At 39.0% G+C, this 23,187-nt stretch overlaps 2 protein-coding genes across 3 annotated transcripts in view; both read right to left on the reverse strand.

Annotated features, from left to right (window-relative positions):
• The window catches only part of LOC118231111 (osteoclast stimulatory transmembrane protein-like), a 44,505-nt gene extending 33,768 nt beyond the window's left edge, over positions 1–10,737 (reverse strand). For both annotated transcript variants that reach the window (XM_035424601.1, XM_035424600.1), the window contains exon 1: positions 10,055–10,737. The gene's annotated coding sequence lies outside the window, so the exon portion shown is untranslated. The remainder of the gene's footprint in view (positions 1–10,054) is intronic.
• Positions 10,738–10,999: 262 nt separating this feature from the next.
• LOC118231113 (anionic trypsin-2-like) lies at positions 11,000–22,116 on the reverse strand. The gene is made up of 5 exons (XM_035424602.1): positions 21,894–22,116; positions 18,015–18,201; positions 13,776–14,044; positions 12,400–12,542; positions 11,000–11,895 (listed from the first exon to the last, which is right to left on the reverse strand). Exons 1-5 carry the CDS (start codon positions 21,955–21,957, stop codon positions 11,734–11,736), a joined length of 825 nt encoding a protein of 274 aa, XP_035280493.1. The 5' UTR covers positions 21,958–22,116; the 3' UTR covers positions 11,000–11,733.
• Between the last annotated feature and the right edge of the window lie 1,071 nt (positions 22,117–23,187).

Consider the following 23,187-nt stretch of genomic DNA (forward strand, 5'->3'; position numbering starts at 1 on the left):
TAGACTACATGACATCTGCTGAAATGTAGGTGATTTGTATGCGGTCCCTGCTCATTATTACTGAATAAATTACTTAAAAATACTGAACTTTGTATTTCTTTTAACCATTCCTTTTCCTTTAGTGTGTTGACCTGTTGTATTTTAGCACTTTTCTCAGTGTGCCAGTAGTAGGGATACATTTTTCCCTGGGCCTATATACCAAAAACACTATAAATTTGAAATGCATTTGTTGGACTTTATTCAGTTGTGTACTTTATCTCAAGAAAATAGTTTTGCATCATATGGTCTATTTATGAAATTAGGTTGCTTTGGGAGCAGAAATCTATGCGGTAATGTTGGACGGTACCAGGAAGTAATGAAAAGACGGCCTTTCTAATGTTAACAACACGGGTTCCTTTTGATTCACAAATGAGTAATCAGAGACATAAATCCAACAATCTGTCATCAAAAGCTGATGAATATTGTTACATTAGGCCATCTATTGCTTGAAGAGATATATACATAATGGGGTACCTCCTTTTCTAGGTTAATTAAAAAAAATTAATAGCTTGTTGAGTTTTCAATCCCATAATTTTAACAAGACAAATGGAAAATAGGAATTTTTTTAATTTATTTTTTTATTTATATATTTTACAGTGTACAGACAAAGTCATTACAAAAAAGTGCAGTAAAAAAGCACAGTTATAAAGAGCATGGGTAAAAGTATCTTTAAATGTCCTCAGACATGGAAGAACTGTCTGGGCTTCCTCGGGAGTTCATTAAACTGCTCAATGAACATGCTGGTCTCACATTCACTGAAGCCAAGAAACTTCTCTGCTAAAATGTTCAGCAAGTATTCTTGCAGAAAATAATGGTTGTTTGCTTCAATACGATTTTTAAAATTATCCGTTGCCCTCGGCATGTAGTCATTGGGGGGAAAGGCATCATTGAGTCTTTTTTTTTGTCATCAGCATGAACTAATATTTATTGTCATTTGTACAAGAAACCTAAGATACGTGTGGCTTTACTCATATTTATAGGCTATGGGATGCAACTTGTAATGAAATATGTACTCAAATTTTACATTTCGGTTTTATTATGTATGTCTTAGTTTTAAACCTAGTGGCCCTGAAGCTTCAAATTTCCACTGCAGTTGCGGACTCGACCAGGCTCATGTCTCCTTTTTCACCATAATTAAAAAAGCATCTATTCGTAAAACTAAAATGCTTTAGGCCTATTCCACACAGTAGACAAGACCTTGCTGTCTATGGCATACTATTCAGTTCAGAAGACCCTCCTTGCAGCAAAACTTTGACTGATAGGAATTGAACAACCAGGATGATGACAAGTGAGGTTAGCTATAATTTGAATCACACTTCATTTCATCAATAAAAATCCTTTCTGAAGTCGTTTTCAATGTGCAAAAATGCCAAAATACTCACACATACAAAGCACTGTCTATAAGTCCTTAAATCAAACTGGCAAAATCTAGGTCTGTTATTAAAAGTATTGATATCAAAATTACGCCAAGTTACAAGAAACAATATTGGCTATCTCACCTTACACAAGTTAAACAAGCTGCATACCAAAGCAATGCTACCAAATGTTTCCTAAATTGAGTAATTTGGCACTTCTGTACATTGAAAATGTGATTTTTCATCAGATGTCTTATTTACCATATCACTACTATCAAATAAATCTACACTCTCACTAGGCTCATTGTCCTATCAGTTTATTTCTAATGTGACAACTTCTCATTCTAGAGCTCAATTGATACAGAATAAACTCATGAAATATGGGTCTTATTGTCCCATAATTACGGGACATAGATATGGATGTGCAGGGTTAAAAAAGCTTGCATATGCACTGTAGGCCTACTTCGTCTGTTCTCTTTGAACAATCTATATCGTCCATATAGTGTGTCCATGGAGAAAACCAGGGGATTAATTTGGTCTCTAAATAATCTCCGCCCTGCAAAAACACCCCGAGCCCCTGTGGGACCCTGCCGGAAAGGAGATGCCCTTTTCTAAGTTGATTGGTCAAGGGGCAGTGCTTTTACATGTTTCAGTTCGATAGCCTAAACCCTGCCCTGGACCAGGTTAGCCATGCAGCGTAAGTTCCCATGGCGATATACCCCGATTTAAAGTGTCATCTTTGTGTCAGCTTCGTGATACCCAGGGTTCAAGATTAAGTTAAATCACTAACCCCGTAATCTCACTTTGTAGTACACCCCTCTGGTCAAGCTGGTCTAAACTGTGTTTCGACACTTTTAGCTGTTCAGCAGCTGATCAGCCTATATAGTCAGCTAGTCCACCAGTTTGACCACCAGCTTACTCTACCAGTGTAGTCAGCTTTGTCCAGCTAGAGACCAGTTTTAACCAGTCACAGACCAGCTATGACCAAATATAATTGGTGAAAACACAGCTTAAGCCTGTTGAAAACCCCAGCAAGTTTTAGCTGGAATTTGCACCAGGGATCTACCAAGTTCATGTGTGACAACTTTTATTAGGTAATGTTTGCTTATTTGCACTGTAGTTAGCCTGACATTCCTAGTCTGACTACCATATCAGCTCACCAAAAGATGAGGGCAAGTGTTTTTAAAATGTAAGTAAGTGATGGAGTTTAAGTAAATAATTCATGAATTTTCCTCATTTTTCAACAGTGCTCCAAATCCCGTATTTAGCAAAGCTCAAAAATTGCTTGCTTGCGGCTGTCCATCGTTGCCGAAGATAACGTCACTTCCTTGGGGGGTGGTTAGTGGAGTGTTGTGGCTACCACTGCTGACGCCGGAGCCATTGGAGGTGGCTGTGAAGCCCAATCCTTGACCCACATGTCCTGCCACAGCTGGGGCACGTTGTGGCAGGGTCTGGCGATGCTTGGGGTTGTTGCGCATGGTGATGTCTGCGCTGTCATTGCGCTTCTCTCTGGGACGTACATTTTGATTCAAGGAGACCGATTACAGAGTTCACGGATGCGGTCCAGGCTCGGCGGTCCATGGCGGTTGCTTCAAGGGCCCCTGGCTTTATTTCACACTTCTTAAGTGACTCTCTAAGATGGTCCTTGTACCTCCGTTTTTGGCCTCCAGGTTTCCTGCTGGCTCCCAGGAGCTGACCATATAGGGTCTGTCTTGGGAGACGATGTTCAGGCATCCTAATGACGTGCCCAACCCAGCGGGGTTGGCGCTGCAGCAAAGTTGCTTCCACACTGGTTGTCTGGGTACGTTGGAGGATGGACGTATGACATATGCAATCCTGCCAGGTGACTTCTAGGATGCGCATGAGGCACTTGATGTTAAATTATTCCAGCTGGCGTATGTGGCGTCGATAGGGGGTCCATGCATCGGCACCGTACAATAAGGCGGAGACACAGACTGCTTGGTAAACTGCTACCTCTGTGGACAGCTTTAGGTTGCTGCTCTCGAAGATGCGAGAGCACAGTCTGCCATAAGAGGAGGAAGCACGATTGATTCGAGCTTGGGTGTCGTCATCAAAGCTCAAAAATAACAAGCATGAGCTAGCTACAAAAAGGCAATGCAGATCAAAACGGCAATGCATTATAATAGATAAATGATAACAGTTTAGACACCCCATCCTCCATTTCTGTCTCCCAAACCCTTATGTTGCAGGAGATGGTGAGAGGCTTCCAACAATGAGTTCAAACCCAGATAAAAGATAATTCTTTTCAATTTTGCCTTTCTGATAAGCAGATTTCACAGTGAATGCACAACATTTTCTCTACTTACTTTTTTATCCAGCAAGGCTGAAGTCCTCTCACAATTTAAATGCCATCACTGTATTAATATGAGGTTTCAAAGGGGAGAAATGCAGAACACAATGTGCTTAGATGAAAGTTTGATTAATTAAACCACATGACAAAATTCTTAAGGAGTCTTCATATTAATCCTTTCTTTCTGGACACTGATTCCAACTTCAAATAGGTTTACAGCAGTGGCTTATAAATTACCTCAGGTATTCAAAGTGTTCTTAGAAGCCTACAGTTTTTTATTGTCTTTTATTTGATGTAAGTCTTAAATGTTGAGTGTGTGGTTTGTGCAATAATACATAGCTTAAAATGATACTTGGCAGTATGCATTGAAAAATGTAGCAATATGATGAGAAAATGGGGCCCCCAACCCATACATGTGGTGAACAAATTTTCTAAAGACAGATATCCAAGTCTTATCTTTAAGGAAAAAAATTCCAGCCACGCTTTGTAATGTTTTGTCTTGGACCTCTACTGGCCAAAAGAAGGTAAAGAAAGGATGTTCACAACAGTCAAGATAATTATTCATGAGCTGCTGGGTGGCTCAATTCGTTAAGGCACAATGCTGTGGTGCATAGATGAGCCTGATAGTCGCAGATTGAATCTGGACCATGTCAGTAGCCTCACGGAATGATGAGTAATTGCCAGTTGTATTGCCCAGGGTATGGAAGGGTTCAGGCGGATAGAGGTTTGTTTTTCATCACTATCTAGCATCCGTGGACTGCATGTTAAAGCTGTATATGAAAGGTCTTCTTACAACTCTACTCTATGCAAGCCTAGCTGTAGTCTGTGGTGTGAAAAGAAGCACACTCACAACATTGCGTGTTTCAGAGAAGAACTGCAGTTGTGTAAACTCCTGAACCAGCATTAGGGTTCATGCATGAATGTGGCAGCGATTGCAGGCAGTTGGCCCTTCCAAATTAGATTGGGATAGACCATTTATTGGAATAGACCATATTGACCATATGGAATAGACTGCAGGTGGTAGAGCCTTCTCCTGCAGAGCTCCACTACTTTGGAACAAACTCCCAATCGACTTTCGGACCACGGAGACCGTTGCCAGTTTTAAATCTAAACTTAAAACTCTTATTTTTAACAGTTAGGGGGTGGAGTGACTCCTGTTTTCACTTATTTATCTTTATTTTTATCCTTTTTTTATCTCTATCTCTCTTTTATTAAGCTTTAGCCAGATGTATGTTTCCAAATGACTTATTTTAAACCACAATACATTGTTTTTTCTTTTTCTATACTCATATGTACACATGGGTATTTCTCTACCTGTACATGTCAATGTATGTTAAGCACTTTGTGCTGACTCGGTCAGAAAAAGTACTATATAAATCTGAATGACTTGACTTGACTTGACTATTGTAGCGGGGTCTCAGGCCACTGCTGATGTCATACAACACGTTTGTGCAATTGAATTCCACGTGTTACCGATATGAGACAACGCACATTGTCACATCCTCACAGCTCAGACAGTTTTTCTCTGACTGTATTATTATAAGAACCAGTCTGTTAGGTACCTAATTATCTTTAATATGCTGGTCTTAAAAGAGCAGTGACATGAAAATGACTGTTACAATTTTAAGTAGAGAGGAAGACAGAAGTTATTATTTAAAACCAATGTGTTTCAGCAATAGTTGGTTTTAAACCTCAATAGCACTCTTCTCCATTTCAAGTGAAGGAAGAATTTTTTCAGATTGTTTCTTTTATACACACCGTGATAGTTCACCGAAGTAGCATAAGAGTCCCTTATATTCATTCAGGTCTTATCTGTAACAGGTTTAACATACAGCATAAGTTCATACCTCATATTTATTAGTTTCTACTTTAGCATAGTCCTGTACATACTGTATGTCCTTTATCTGAATAAATAAAAAACACCCAATTGTCTGCATTTGATATTTTTCTTTCATGCATTTTAAAGCTACAGTACCTGTGACTTACTATGAAATATTACCATGCATTTGCATCTGGAGCAGTGCTGGAGTGGTAAGGGTGGGTAAACTCTGGGCCAGGTCATTTTCCACCCTGTCACACACAGCTGATGCTTCTACTGGGCTTTACATGGCAAGTCTATGCCACCAAACTAGCTGACCCTCTTTTAAAACTGACAGTTTAATTACTATTCATCTCAGGGCTGGCATCAGTCCCTTCTTCAGATAAATTCAGACACTTGGCAGGATAAATTCATGTCATTTCCCATTAAATCTTTTAGTACTAATTTGCTCAAGTAAATTCTGTCCATAAGTGTTCCTTCAGTTCACTCCTCTCTCAAAACCAATTTCTTAATTCAATCTCTTTTCAATATTAATTTTAAATTTTTATCAATAAAATAACACAAATCCCCTAAATTATGTAGTGTCTGTATTAAATTTACATAATTTACATAAGAAGATAATACTAAGGGAAAATAATCTATATGCAGTATGAAAATGAATATTGCAAATAATCAACAGTATGAATATGAATATTGCAAGTAACCAATGACTGACAATAGAATGATTTTAAAAATCTATATTTTATTTCTTTGTTATTTTCTACGTTTCTGTATATTTTCAATGTAAAAAGGTGAAATTATCATTAGCATTTTAATTTATCATGTGTAAAATTAGTTTGAACAGTCTCTGAAACCAAAAATGGTTTATTCACAGATGGTACAATTGTATATGAAACTGTGGCAGAAGAACAAAACATGCTTACCCAAGCATGACAACAGCAGGGGAATCAAAGGGTTCATGCAGTTTTAACACAGTGTATTATAATTAATTAATTTAAGCCACTAGGCCACTAGCATTGTTTAAATTGTTTTAGCAATAGCACATCTATATTTCTGTTCTTTCACACCGTGGGCATATTACACATGAAAGTACAGAATCCCACAAGCTAGTAGGGCAGTTTAGCCAACAAGCTAGCTGGTGGACATCTAGTCTTTAGATTGTCATCTTTAAGAAAAAGACAATATCATCTGTATGACCATAGGAATGTATCTATATAAAAACACAGCAGTTAAAATTCCTAGTGCTTTTAAAAGCTGGGCTTTTAGTAAAAATACTGTCAGAGGATTGTTGATCTAGGATCATGCAATTGGTAACAAGGTACCGGCAGTTGGCAAAAGTGATCCTAGATTAGCACCCCTAAGAATCTGTCCCCAGATCTATAGTATGATTTCTATTAGTAATATTATACAAGGAAAGTTATATATAAGTCTAAAACTAACTAAAATCCAGAGGCAGTTGTATATGTTCTCTATAAAAAGGTTATGCTTAGTGGGGCTGCATGCATTTAACAACATATTAGTTAAAACAGCAAAACACACTCTCCATCTGTTTTACCTGTTGTTTATGGGACACAGTGGTGCATTTTGCCCCCTCTCATGTCTTAATATGGTGTAGAGTCATAAGTGCTTATCTGTTTGGTTAGCGGCTGGTATATGCCAAGTTCTCATATGAAACAGTAACAGACTCAATAGACATTCTTCTTCTGGAATGTGTTGTACTGTAGCCGCTGCACTACCCCTATCTTTAGCTAATTGGCTAACACTGTTGTCAGTACACCTGTTTGTCACCAAAACACATCCACTTCGATTTATATGGATGTACATTTTACATTTTATAAAATCTCTTTCTTCTCACAGTCTGGTGTCTGGTGGACTCACAGAGCCCTATGTTACTCCCATTTGGAAGCAGCAGGCTGTGACATTTACAGAACAAAGAAGAATAGAGACAGGAAATAAGTTCAAATGTCAAAATGCTGTTTCACTTGGCAAGATACCTGCTGCTCTTTTAACACTTGGGCCACGCATTGTCCTTAGGCACCTCATCAGACTGTCTCTGAACTCTGGTTTATATTCTATTCGTTTTAAGAACAAAACAGTGAATAAATAAATTCAGACAGCTACTAATGCAACATGTAACTCAAGCAAGGATTAGGATAAAAAAGCATTAACACCATGAATGTAGTTTTTAAAACCAGTTTAAATATAATTATACTTGTATTTAATCATAATTATATTTAGTTATCCAGTTTCCAGTGATATATAGTGTGTCAAAATGATATTTTTTGTTTATATTTGTGTCCTGTGGTACCAGCAGCTGTGAACTTTAGCTTCCTGTATCTCATTGATAACAATGACACTTTTTCAAACATTCATTTTTAAAATTGTAGGGGAAGGCTGCCACCTATTGGTGAACTGCTAATATTTACAGATTGACATCAACAGTTTAACAAAAATGTATATATTTTTTTTTTAAGTGACTAATAATTCTGAGTGCCGCAGAAGCAAAAATGTGACATGACATCACACTGTAGTCCCTTGGGCAAAGCCTCCTGTCAGGTGAGAAGTTCTGACCTTATGAAGTAACCACCCACCTTAGTCATATAGCCTTTTGAAGTGAAATACTGCCTAATTTGCATTCTACCCTTTGATATGGTGGCTGTAAATTGCAGTTTGAGAGTGAATGGGGCTTGTGTGTTGTATCATATGGGTAATGTTGATGGCATGTGATAACATACCTGCTGTGCAGGTTCGGGCACTTTCCAGACAGCCATTCTGAGCTGAAGCCATGTATGAGAAATATGTTTCAATTTCCCGCAATTAGACACTTTTCTCCCTGTGCACGGAACTTCAGGATTTGTGTGGTCTACCAATTGGTAAACTGGATCGCTGTCGTTTGCCATTTGTGAAATCTTCTTTCATTGTGTGACTTTTGTCCTCTGAGGGTTTTAACAGCAAACTAGAGCACACACCCGTATTATCTTCCCCTGATTAATATTTACACAAAAAACTTGTGTTGTACCCTAGCCCTCATGCCCGCACTGCCTACTTCTGTTTTGTTAAGAACAAGCACGAAAGTGTGGTTGGAATAAGCATGCAAACACAAACAACAGAACTCCTTTGATAAGAAGCCCTGAATCAAAACATCACTTGTTCAAACGTATTTTATTCCAGCTAAAAGATTAAAGGAAGTTAAAGATTGAAGTGAAACACTGAGACTAATTGTGGATGTGTTACACCAATTGTGGATGTGTTCCCTATAAGTGCATGGCAAATTTCCCATAAATGCAGTTTGAGTAAAGATTTAGATAATCATATGGCCACATAATTTTGAGCAGGTACTGAGATTGAAATGGAAGACCAAAGGACCAGAATACACAGACCATTTTGTGGAATGAATTTTACTGTTTTTCTCATTCCTCTTAATTTCCCCTTTTTTCACAGTCTTTGTTTTTGAAACCCCTCTCAGGCAAATTGTGATTTAAATTGCGGCCTATTGTTTTGCTAATTTGGTGTAGTTTCACCTGTAGGTATTTAAGTGCTGTTAGTCACTCGTGTTTCAGTGTGCATTCATTAGTGTTGTTGTTGACTTCTACTCACGGTGTTTACATAAGCATATCATTTTCTTAATTTTTTTCAGCTGTTTGTTAGTTAGAGAACATAGTTGAGTGTATTCACTTGGTTGCACTTGTATCGTTATCTTGATGTTGAAGCTGGTTGTCATGCCTCCTAGTTTGACTTAACATTACTCTCTGACCTAGCCCATTCTTACTGTGTGAAATTGACTTAATGTGTTCATGAATATGAAAAACTGTTACATAATGAATATTGTACCTTATTGGACCTGTGTTTTGTAGTTGTTCCAATGACCTTCGGTATGCGCATATTGTACGTTGCTTTGTATAAAAGCGTCTGCCAAATATATGTAATGTAATGTAGTCCAAATCCATGCTAGATCAAGAAACAGAAATACATGCTATTAAGTAAAGTAAGTTTCCAGAAAAACAAATGCCTTTGCTTTTGTTCAATGAACCAATGAACAGCAATTTCTCATTCTGTCTTTTATGTGGAATCTAAATAAAGTATCATGCCTGGAGAAGGGTTGTATTCCCCATCAAAATATCTCTTCTTTTATGGTTGAGGAAGTGTGACCTGCTGATGCATGCTTAAGAATGTTCTTGACACTTGGGTCTATGGCATGGACACAAGATGCACCAAGCAATTACTCTCTGCTCTGATACAGGTGTGGCTGCTGAAGGTGTAGGACAAAGAATAACACTGGGAGCATTTAAGAGAAATGGGGGAAAAAACAGAATCAATATTTTTGGGCAGATTAAAACTTGAGCCAAACCAATGATGAAACAAAAACCCTGTATTACAGTGTTCAAACGGTGTACACCTTGTCAATGGCCCACTAACAATAACTCACAGCCTCTGTTCCACTTTCAAGAGCAATCATAATCATGTTCATAATCATGTACATGCATATACTCATTATTGTTGCCAGGTAATAAGAATTGAATCAATGCTTACCTTCAAAGTTATACTGAGAAATTCCAGAGCAGGAACAATGCTACTACTTTTTGGTCTTTGTCAGTTGCACGTTAATATGAAAATGTCTCCAGTCAGAAGGAGGGGAGGAAAAAACTTCCTGTAAACACTCTTATGTAGGAGAGTGTAATGTATAATTCATGAGACATTTAGAAATGATCTCATTGTTTCCTGAAGTTTCGAATACTGTCCATTGATTGGTCATGTTTTATGGCAAACCATATAAGGTGTAGAAAACATTACTTGGTTTCCCCTTTTCAATAACCAGGCAATTTTTAGACAGAACTTGTTCTGTGTGGCAGCAGATATAAACTCACAATTTATGCAAAGCAGGTATTCCTCAGGACTTCATGATGTTCGGAGGATAAAAAGTACAGTAACAGGTGAGTAGGCGTGTCACTCAATTTATGTTCATTTCTGCAAATGAAGCAAAAAAAAAAAAAAAAAGCTAAATATCACCCTGGCACTGTCTTTTAGTTTTGCTGTTGCGTTTGTTGGTCTGTGTGGCAGCAGACAAGTTCCCCTAAAAATACCACAGCAGCAATAGCGGTGATGTTGCAGAGCATAGCCAGGGAAGATAATCAAGGCATCAACAGATGAGGCTGATTGAAGGGAGCTAACTGGGATGCAGTCCACAGGAGAAATGTGCATACAAGAGTGTCATAAGCAAATTCAGTTTAATTTCCTCTGATTAAGACTCAAAAATATTATTCCTCATATTATACAAATTATTGTTTTCAATTGGCTTATTCACATATTCATTATCGTAGGCAATAAACATATATCCTTTATTTCCATACAATTGTCGTGTCTATGTTCTTTCACAAAGTTGGGCTCTACAGACGTGTAGAATTTTGATTGGTTGTTGAACTCAGTTGTTCTGAATAAATCGGACCAAACCTCACTATACAGGTCTGGCTAATTTTCTTTGTATTTGACTTTATTTTTTAGGCTACTTAAACTATTTGGATTCAACAAAATGGACCTATACAAATTTTGACTGAGGTTTCAAAACTGATAACTCATTTAGCTACATGGTTTAGCCTTCCACATTTCAATGCTTGTATTTCAAAACGTTACATGCAAATCCTGCAATTTGAAGAGTGCAAATAAAGTGGGTTTGCCAACAAAAAAAAGTTGGTTCTTCCCAACAACACCAACAAGCATAGGAGAATCTCTTGGAATCTAAGAAATTGATAAGCAGTTCCTCCAGAGACTATTGGGTAAAACTACATTAGGGATGCATATAATTAATAATTTTGTATTGGATAATTGCCTTTTTGACTCAAATAGTATTTGGATGTTCATTTTTTAAAGATTTTAGAATGATGGAATGGGATGAATATTGCATACCTCTAATAGAAAACACTCAAAAATAACTTCTATAACTGTTAAAAGGACACTTTCAGGGGTCTTTGATATGAAGTGTGCCTAAGGCATTTGTATGAGCATCTGCAGTACAATTTGTGAACCTATTCCTGAAAGGGTGTATTCTCTGAAAAGGGTGAAATAAATAAACATTTTAAAAATAGATCACACACTATGAGCGCAGGTTGCACAGTTAAAACCACAGTCCCTGCTGTGCTAAATTGAGAGGGATGAGAGCAGTGTATGGAGGAGGACTGGGCTTCTTCAGAGGAGATCTCCCATTACTCCCCAGGTCACTTCAATTCTGCAACATGGCCTTTTATCCAGTCAACAAACTGGCAGACTTTGGTGAATTTGGCTGGCTGAGAGGTGGGTGGGGCTCGGAAACTTGATGCCACTCCGTAAAGTTCCTTCCTCCCATCGTGGACACATTCCAAACCTCCACCAAAGTCACCCTACAAAGGAGAGGGATAAATATTAAGCCATAGCTATTGTGTTCAATTGTTAGAATATTAATCACAAAAAACTATGTTTTAAGTGAAATGTTTACATTTGCAGAAAGCCGCAAAAGACAGGAAATGCAGCTGAAACGCTAACATCAGCCTGCTCTCCATCAAAGTGTATCAGCACAGATCTTTTTTTTCTCTGGGAGAGCGTAACGCGCACAGAGGTTCACACTATCTCCCCCAGATCCTCTCCCCGCTGAACAGGCACCCCGACCAACCAGTAGGAGTCGCTAATGCAACGATCAGGACTCATAACCTCACTGGCTTCCCACCCGCGAACACTGCCAATTGTGTTCGTAGGAATGTCTGACCAAGCCGGAAGTACCGCTGCCGGGGATTGAACCCGGGTTTCTGTGGTGGCAGGCGAGTGCTTATACACTACCCAGACGGCCCCCGTCAGCACAGATCTTTGACAACTGCTACAGCCCTGTATATGTCTACTGGTTATATTACACAGTTGAAGGAGTCTCCATCGCCCCCAGCACAGAATTTGTTGGGGGTGACAGGGAGGATGGTGTCCTCCATAGGGCACTCAGCTCTGTGGGTGTCCAGACAGTCCAGGTGGTCAGGGAAGAGTGGAGTGCCAGGGGTTTTTCCTAGATGAATTGGAAGGAATATTGGTGTGCTTTTCAATGTCACAGCAATGCAGGACAGACCGATCAAGACCATTTTTCCCTCATTACAGTGGCTAGCAATTATAACATATTATAGGCTACAATTATTGTTCAAAATACATTTTATTTGAAATAGATCTATGTTAATAGCTCGATTTGTCCAAAGATGAGATTATTGTCGTTGTCCCAATATACATGACTCAGAAAGAATCGATTTATTGACCGGAGGTGTGTCTGACGAAGGCTTCTTATAAATCCTGCTTCCTCCAATTTTGTCGCAACTTTTTTGAATAGTTCGCCATTCCGCGTTTTTCTTCCATCCATGTATTTTAGGATATTTAACTCCTTTAGTTAGCGATAGCATGGAGTTGGTCTCCTTGTCCGTCCAGAAATGTGTTTTGTTTCACCATGATACTAGGGAGGGCACAACGGAGCTTTATGTCGCCAGCAGTGTATGCGTGTGAGCTCGACTATGCATTTCTCACAGAAAAGGTTGTTTGTCACCTTTTTTTAGTTCATTACAGTGGTGATAGACGTGACAATAATTAAGTGGTACTGTTAATTATTATTGTTACCACTTAGCCTTTATTGATTGCCGTACAAGGTTAATGTGAAGTAGCTAGCACAATCAGACAGCACTAACCCATAAAAATGTACTTTGAATGGTAGGCTACTTGTTCAATCGAACGGTAAATGTGAAAAACATTCGATTATAGTCAGCGGCACCAAAATTTTCTGTCACACCCTCAATAAAGGGCAAAAGTCCCAGTAGAAGATTAAATTAAATCTTTTAAAGTTATACATTTTCTGATTCCACTTGACCACAGTAGTTACTATGTAAATTACGGAACATGTGCAGAATGCCTAGCCCAATTTTTGGCCTATTGAAGCGTATACATGCCATAGTAAATCGACTCCCAACCGCATTATCTAGGTATGTTAGCCCGACTTTGAAAAATTTTAATTAGTACGATTTCAGTCGGACTACAAAGTTTACATGATTTTAAAAGTCCAGTTTTAGCCAGACTAATACAATAAATCGACTTTTTCAAGCATCATGTAAATCCACTGAGTGACTCATATAAACTCAGAAGAGTTGATTTAACAAAAACATTGTGAAAACATGACTGTGTGTGATGATTTTATAAATCTACATTTTAATCCAAACCATTCCAGCGTTTTGTGGTGTGTTTTTATCAGTTACTGACCACTGACCTTTTGGAACAGTCCACCCATACACCCCCCAGCCGGCCAGGAGACACTGCAGCATCGTTGGAGGCTCGTTGTTGACATCACATCCTGTTGGCAGGCCAATGATTTCAATGGTGTTGCTGGGGGTGATGGATTCTTCCAGCTCCACCAACATGATGTCGCTGTCAAGAGTTTTCCTGTCATATTTATCGTGCTTGATGGTCTTGCCCTTGATGACTTTCCAGGATGCTGTGTTCGACAGGTCCTGTGTGCCGATGACCACGCTCAAATCGCTGACACGCGCGCACACACACACACACACACACACACACACACACAATTTCAGTATTGTTAAGCAGTGTAAGAATATGTTTTCATCTGCCTTAAACCGTTCTCTCAACAGTTATCACTTTTCAACTTTGCTGTTATTCACATTATTCCACATGTATTTCAGTTCAAAAGTATGTGCAAATGAACTGTAGGAAAATGCAACTGTTCATGAATAATTATGTAAAACAGGTTCCCCCGGTTTTATTTTCACACATTATGCACTATAAATAAAAAGTTGATATAAACATCTTGTCTACCTACACCAGGTAGTTTTTTGTAAACGTTTAGTTACACATTTTTTGACTGCACTTGTTGGCACATGGTGTAATAGTCAACATTGTCTATTTGCATAAACAGTTTGAATTATAACAATCTCTGGTTCATTTTCTGAGAAAATAACTTGTATCCAGTGTGACTTACAGTACAGTGCTTTCATGTTATGCATTGGCAAAAAGTTTAGAAAACAAAGTTTTAAAACTGTAAAGCAAAAAGCTAGTAGCAGCTGTTCAGCTTTGAAACGGGGACAAAATATTACATTTCATTTATGTTCACTTTCACTTGTTTTCATTTATTTTGTTTAATAAAGAAGTTGTTATCAAATTTTCATCATTTTTCATGTTACATTTTGGATGACCAATAGTACTTGGACAAATTACCATAAACTTCAATAAAGCAGTTATACTCAGTACTTTGTTGAAAATCCTCTGCATTCAATAACTGCCTGAAGTAGTCAACCCATATATATCCCCAGATGCTGGATGCAGCAGATGTTTCTGTACACTCCAGAATTCATTCAGCAGCTCCCATCAGCAGTCACACTATCAGTAAAGACAAGTGAGATCCAGTGGCAGAAATACATGCTCAATCCATAACACTACCTCCACTGGGTTTCACAGATGTATTCCAGTATTTTACATGTGATGCAAGTTTAACTGACAGGCCTGTAGTTTCCTGGATCAGAATGGTCTCCTTTCTCTTGCTCAGTTGTTCATGCCTGACACGCACTTCCTGTTTGGTGGAGGAGAGTCTGCTTCGCAAATGTTATGCTCTTATTTCTTCTGGCAACGTCCTGTTGGCTGTAGCTGTGTCAGGGAATTGTGTTTCCAGGTTCTATGATCTCATAAGTGCCATTTGTAAACATGTACCCCTCATTCCTACACCAGGTCAGTAGCCATGTGTTAAACCTCCAAATAAAGCATTGCATCCCTCTGCCTCCACATTATACAGGTAGAATTCCAGAGAATGCTACCATGGAGGTTCCACTCCTAATCTTTTCCACTAATTCCACAGATTTGTCCTGCGGAACCTAAAACATACCCTTACCTATGTCACTGGCCCCAACATGAACTATGACCACTGTATTCCTCCGTGCTCTGACCAGGAGCTTGTCGGCACTCTCCAGGAGATCTCCTAACTGGGTACCAGGAAGGCAATACACTGTATGAGACTCCTTGTCGAGCAAACAGACTACCCATCTAATGTAATTGAGGCCCCCAATCCAAATCCTCTTTTGACTCTAATGACTCTAATCAGTGCAGCCCTGTTAAGATAAGCTAATAAATAAGTAGAATTAAGTACGTTGATAATTTTATTTACAGGAGGTGAGTCTTGATGGGCCTGCAGTAGAGGAGGTGTATGCAGTGCTATAGTTGGAGGAGGTGTCTGCAGTTGAAGAGGAGTGGTAGGTTGTATGTGCAGTAGAGGTGGAAAGTTCAGAAGGGCCTGACCCATGTTCATCAGAACTGGTTGCAAGGACTATTTATATCCTGTTTGTGCAAGTTCTTCAACGAGGGCCTTGTACTCTTTAAACCACTTCCCTGCTGCCTCCAAGTTCCTCTCAGCTGCCCTGGTGTTCAGCTGATCTTCAGGGTGGGGTTTCTTTTCAGGAAGCCTTTGAACCAGTAGAATTGGGCTTTTTTCTTAGTCTCAGAAAATCCTGTGATGCCATTAGCCTTAGAAAAATCAAAGGTAAGGAATTGAACGTGACTTTTTGGAAACAGGAATTCTCTTCACGAGAGCAGGTAGAGGATTTGGGACAGCTTTCTCTGATTCTCTGGGAAGACAGGAATTCCTGCTTGCCGTATGGAGGGAACCCTACACCGCACACTTGACATGCCCCTGTAGTGTTGACTTGAGGATATTCCATGCCCTTGCTAGGAATCTCAGTGTAGGTTTCTGCTCCAAACTTGACTAGCTCCTTTTGCTCATCTACATTGAGCAAAATGTTATTGTTTCCTCAATCCAATTATTTTATTCATATTCTGCTCTTCTTAACTTGTTCTCTTTCCTTCACCTTCTCATAGGTTTTGTATTTATCATGCTTTCCTGCCTAAACATCCTTCCATGATTCCCCCGTGACCTCCCTTCTCAGCTCACACAAACAAAGTATTTCTTTCTCTCCTTGCCTTTCCTTGACTGTACTATGGGTATAGGAGCCATTTTTTCTCTAACGTGGCATAGAGTTAGAATGATAAAGACTAAAATACATGTAGATCTCCAAAGCATTGTCCCAGTTTTACTATGTTCATCAAAAGTGGGACGGTTCTGTATTTGGCTTCTTTAATCAGATTGTTATTGGCAGATTCTGCTAAATCTCCAACTGGGAGAATTATTGATTGTGGGACTAGAGCATTTGTGATGATTTATTCGGCAGAAAAAAAGGAGAACAAACTCAAAATAACCCAAGTTTGGGGCTTCATTGGCTGTACGTGTGAAATTTGCCAATTCTTCATGTTTACATGAAGTCAGCAGGAGCAGAAGTTTATGTTCTAAAAGGCTGAGAGTCTGTGGTCATTTCTGTAGGAAACCCTGAAAAATTCCAAACTCTCAGTGCTGTATAGGTATGGGGCATGCCGCCCCACCAAGTTGTAACTTAGCAGGATGGCACACCTGCCATCCCAATAGCAACAATTGTCTGGAGCCTCACATCACTTTTTTAGGATGGGGCTGATAAAGGACAGTTTTATCACAAATGGTTTTGACAAATGGTAAATGGTAAATGGACTGCATTTATATAGCACTTTTATCCAAAGCGCTTTACAATTGATGCCTCTCATTCGCCAGAGCAGTTAGGGGTTAGGGGTTAGGTGTTAGGTGTCTTGCTCAAGGACACTTCGACATGCCCAGGGCGGGGTTTGAACCGGCAACCCTCCGACTGCCAGACAATCGGTCTTACCTCCTGAGCTATGTCGCCCCATGTCGACAACAGTCAAGAAACATTTCTCCAATGGTATCAGTTGTGAGAACTACTATACAGCACAAAGGCTAACTGCTATGATTTCATTTCTAAATTTAAAGCACACAATAAATACACACTGTATAGCCAAAAAGACGTGGACACCCAAATTTCTAAATTTATAGCACACAATAAATACACACTGTATAGCCAAAAAGACGTGGACACCTGACATCCAACATCTCATCCAAAATAATGGGCATTAATATGGAGTTGGTCCACCCCTTGCTGCTATAACAACCTCCACTCTTCTGGGAATGCTTTATACTAGATGTTGGAGCATTGCTGCAGGGATTTGCTTCCATTCAGCCAGAAGAGCATTGGTGAGGTCGGGCACTGAATAGGCAATTAGGCCTGGCTCACAGTTGGCTTTCCAATAGATCCCAAAGGTGTTGGATGGAGTTGAGGTCAGGGCTCTGTACAGGCTAGTCAAGTTCTTCCTCACTGTTCTTGACAAAACCATTTCTATATAGACCTCGCTGTGTGCCCAATGGCCACTGTCTTGCTGAAACACGAAACACAAACTTTTGGGGAAGCACATAATTGTCTAGAATGTGATTGAATGTTGTTTATATTTATAGTTTCTTCACCCAGTGTTTCTTTTCTGAGTGAAATACTTCTTAATATTAACCTTTGGATAAGATGAAGTCTGCTCATGAGCATAAATATCAGGAAAAGGCTTTGTTTCCTGGCCTCACCTTTTCTGTGGGTCATCACAGTGAGCTGCAGACAAAACCCACTTTCGGTTGATGAGGGACCCGCCACAAAACACATCATGTTTCTGATTACATGGTGCTCGGCAGAGGCCCACGTGGTAGAGAGCTTCATTTGCCCGACACTGTCTACCATCTACTATCCTCTTATGGATTTTCAGTGGAGTGGAGACTGCCAGAGAGAAAGGAACACAGAGAGAAAGAAAAAAAGAAAGAAAGAGAGAGTATAAGAGAGAGAGAAAATCATGTATACTGAACTAAGGGAAACAATATTTTAATATTTTTCTGATTTCAAAGAGCCTTTTTAGTCAATTACAGTTGAGGCCAAAAGTTAACATACACTGTGATAGAAAAATTATGCTTGTGTATATGTTAATGAGAAATTACTGGTTGGGGAAGAAGACCATGTCCAAAACATAGCTTGCACGCAGGGTTGGGTGGACACACTAACCACAAGATTTTATCTTTGATGCACACACAGCTTTTCAAGACCCAACCCCCTATTAAAAAGGGAAGTCCCTGAGCTGTGACTCAGGACATTGGGTAAGAGTTCCCATGTATGCTTTTGTTTGCAAACATTAAAGCTTGAACTGAACATTGCGCGTTAGTCTCTTGACTCTTCTCACCTATAGTGGATACAGATTAAATTTCCACCACAACACCTGGCTAAAGATATTTAAACTTAGTTTTTCACAACTCCACACATTTCATGTTACCATACATTTCTTTTTGCAAGTCGATTAGGGCATCTACTTTGTTCACATCAGAGGTAATTTTAAAACAATCGATTAGAGACAGATTTATTTCAGCTTTAATTCACCATATCAGAATTCCAGTGGGTCAAAAATGTACATACACCAAGTTGACTGTCTCTTTAAACAGTTTGGAAGATTCCAGAAATTGATGTAATGACTTTTTTTAAAGCTTCTGTTTGGCCAATTGTCATAATTAGGAGTTAATTGACACCTGCAGCTTTATTTAAGGGCCTACCTTTAGAGCCACTGCATTTTTGCCCTTGATACCATGGGAAAATCCAAGCAACTCACCCAAGACCTCAGAAAAAAATATTTTGGAACTCCACAATTCCGGTACCTCCTTAGGAACAATTTCCATACAACTGAAGGTACCACGAGCATCTGTACAAACAGTTTTGAACAATTTTGAAACAAACTTTGGTCTCAAAGGTTCAACTGAACCCCAAGACAACAACAAAGGAACTAGTGAAGGAGTTGGAGGCATCAGGTACCAAAGTATCTACATTCATCATTAAGAGGATCCTACATCGCCATGGCCTGAAAGGTGCCCCTACTCCAAGACTGGCATAAAAAAGCCAGAATTAAGTTTCCCGGTGATCACCAAGGCGAAGACCTAGCCTTTTGGAGGAGTGTTCTCTGGTCATATGAAACAAAAATTGAACTGTTTGGCCATAATGATCAGCGCTATGTATGGAAGAAAAAGGGTGAGGCATTTAATTTGAAGAACACCATCCCAACAGTGAAGCATGGGGGTGGCAGCATCATTTTATGGGAGTTTTCTGCTGGTAACGGGACTGGTGCACTTCAATAGATGGCATCATGAGGAAGGAGGATTATTCAGAAATAATGAAGCAACACCTCAAGACATCAGCTAGAAAGTTAAAACTTGGTCGTAACTGGGTCTTCCAGCAAGAAAATGATCCTAAGCATACCTCCAAAGTTGTAACAAAATGGCTTAAAGACAACAAAGTGAAAGTATCGGAGGGGCCATCACAAAGCCCTGACCTTAATCCCATAGAAAATCTGTGGACTGAACTGAAAAAACATGTCCTAGCAAGGAGGCCCACAAACTTGACTGAGATACACCATTTCTGTCAGGAAGAATGGGCAAAAATTCTGGCAAAGTATTGTGAGAAGCTTGTGGAAGGCTACTGGTGCCTGCCCACGGCAGATGGGTTCCGCCTCTGAGTCCGGTTCTGCTCGAGGTCTCTTCCTGTTATCAGTCAGGGAGTTTTTCCTTGCCACTGTTGCCCTAGGCTTACTCTTTGGGGGGTGGTTCTCTGTAAAGCTGCTTTGTGGCAAAGCTCCTTTGTCAAAAGCACTATACAAATAAAATTGATTGATTGACTGATACCCCAAGCGTTTGATTCAAGTTAAGCAATTAAAAGGCAATGCCACCAAATACTAACAAAGTGTATGTAAATTTAGATCCCCCTAAAATCTGATATAGTAAATAAAAGCTGAAATAAATCTGTCTCTTAGCTATTATTTTGAAATGACCTCTTATGGAAATAAAGTTGATACCCTAATTGACTTAACACAGGAAATGTATGGTAACATGAAATGTGTGGAGTTGTGAAAAATTTAATTTGAATTTCTTTGCCTACGTGTATGTAAACTTTTGGCCTCAAATGTAAAAACAAAGAACTACTCATCAACAAAACTTAAACCAAAAGAACTGAAGTCATATCAATTGGGTCATATCTGCAGTCGGAATTCGCCACTGCGGAACAGCTAGTAGTGAGTTAGTAACTGGGCTCACACATTTGGCTGCCAGCAGACTCATACCACAGATAAAAAGGGTGATTTTGAATGGACAGGTTAATTTTTAGATATTATGGATATTATGATATTTAGCTTCTACAACTACTGTAGTTTCGTAGAATATCTGAAACAATGATCAGAAACTACTTAAAATAGTTAATTCTGATGTTTATATACCTGTAGTTTCATTTATACCTGGCACAAAGTTAGCTGTAATGGCAATTTAACAAAATTAGATATTTCCTGTATGAAAAAGGATTTTTCCAACTGAACTTATTGATGTAGCTACCAAATCTTACCTGGTGCTACTTAATCAAAACAGTTGGTAATTTACCTAAGCTTTTTGTTGATATATTTTGTAATTTATATTTTATGTGGTATTTTATGCAGAAACTTAAGACTTAATAGATCCTGAATAAATTACCAGTTCAAATGAATATGAACATGAATAAATTAATAAACCGCCCTCTGTAAATTAACAGCTAAAGCATTATTCAATGCAATGAAGCTGTAAAATGAACACGGGAGGGGAAAAAAACTTAACTAATATGCAAATTGTGGTCATTTTAATTATTCATGAGATCATTTGCATATGCTCTTAAAAAATAAATGAAAGTCATAATACAAAAACTGTTTGCATTTGTGTCTGCAAAATATAAAATGTCATTTTGATTGGAGCAAATGCATTCTTTCCCCTGTTCACCTGTTGTACTTTCCCTTGCACTGTCTCATGCAGAGGTGTCTGCATGAATCTGCTTCATTCAGCCTATTAGAATTTGGGATAGCGAATTTTGCAGGTCACCAAACTTTTTACATTACTGTATTTAGATTGTGTAAGCACAGATACACACACCCACCTCGTCCCAATAGTTGCTTCTAATCTTTTCCTTCATGAGCATTGATCTAAAATGTAACAGTATGGTGCCAACACTAGTTGGCTTTATCCAGCAGGGCTGGGAATGGGGATGAGGGGAGTATTCCCTTTTCCTAGCTATCCAGCTAGGATCAACGAAAGTTTCCAACTTGTTAGTTAACGTTAGATCACCCACAGAGTATGGCAAACTAGCAAAGCAAATTAGTTAGGTTCTACACCTTGCAGCACGCTAACATAACAGGAGAAATACAAGGCTAAAAAGTTGTCAAAATTATCCAAAAACTACGATCTCAGCAGACCTACCTTCTAGCTAATTTATTCAAACACCGAGGGAACAGTCTCACAGTTACACACAGCAAAATACAGCAGCGTTCCAGCATTCCAACAAAGAAAAAGCGTTCTGAGTGCAACATTAATTTTAACATAGCATTTCATTCATTTAATGCTATTTAATTAAATTAGCCAACCTACCAAGAGACCCAAGGAAGAGAAGAATCGTAAGATTTCCTAAAAGTATTTTGTTTCCCATGAGCATCTTGTTGGAATTGCTGTACCTGTAAGTAGCCTATCCGTGTGATCTGCAAAGTCCGACTTCTTTCCTGTTTTAACCTCTCACTCCTGTGCAAGGTTTATCGGACAACTGCGGTCACGCTATCTGCACTTTGACCGAAGCTCGGTCAAACTACCTGGGCTTTCATTTTTCTGTGCGTGTCTACATTGCTCCTTACGGTAAACTGTTTGTGACGCATGCACCTTGGGGAGAGTTCCCACTCGCACGTTCAATCCTCCTAAATGGTCATTCAATTTCATATATGAAGTTCGTCGTCAAATTCCATAAAATAATTACATCAAATTATATTCGGAAACTCCACTAGATTCTTGAATATCAGCTTCCCAAGTATCCATGTAATGACGTTTGTGCTTGTTTTTACCGCAGGGCTTTGGAATTATGGGATTTGGAAAATTCACCATAAAGCCAAGTCTTAATCACAATAATTTACATACAGTGGGCTCCAGAATTATTGATAAATATGCACAAAAATGCTAAAAAATTGCTAAACTAAAAAATAATACAGTTATTGACATAAGATTTATTTTCCAACATGTGTAAACTAGTGTGCTTGATTAATGATTCATTGCAATCAACCAAAGTCTTTCATTTTTTAATTTAAAAAAATATTTCCCCAAAAAACAGGTTCCACAATTATTGGTGCCCCTGGTTTAATGCTTTGTGAAAACACCCCTGGCAAAGATGACAGCCATGAGTCTTTTTCTATAATTTGTGATAAGTTTAGAGAACACATTTTGAGGGATTTTTGACCATTGCTCCATGCAGAACTTTTCAGTATCATTGATATCTTTGGGTTTGTGCTTATGGACCCCCCCTCTTCAGTTCAGACCACAGGTTTTTGATGGAATTAAGTCTGGAGACTGAGATTGCCATTGGAAAACATGGATGTTGATTTCACTTAAGCATTTTTGTTTAGATTTTGATGTATGCTTGGAGTCATTGTCCTGCTGGACAATCTACCTATGACCAAGTCCTAGCTTCTTAGCAGAGACAGCCACATTTTCTGCCAGAATTTCCTGGTACTTCATTGTGCCATTGATCTAAAATAGTGCCCCGGGACCACTGCCAGCAAAACATCTCCAAAATATCAATGACCCACCTCCATATTTGACTGTAGGTATGAGGTGCTTCTCCTGTATGCATTCCTCTTTTGTCGCCAAACATGTCGATGGTATGTATGGCCAAAATGTTCAA

The sequence above is a fragment of the Anguilla anguilla genome, chromosome 7, assembly GCF_013347855.1.
Source record: "Anguilla anguilla isolate fAngAng1 chromosome 7, fAngAng1.pri, whole genome shotgun sequence".
NCBI classification, from domain to species: Eukaryota; Metazoa; Chordata; class Actinopteri; order Anguilliformes; family Anguillidae; genus Anguilla; species Anguilla anguilla.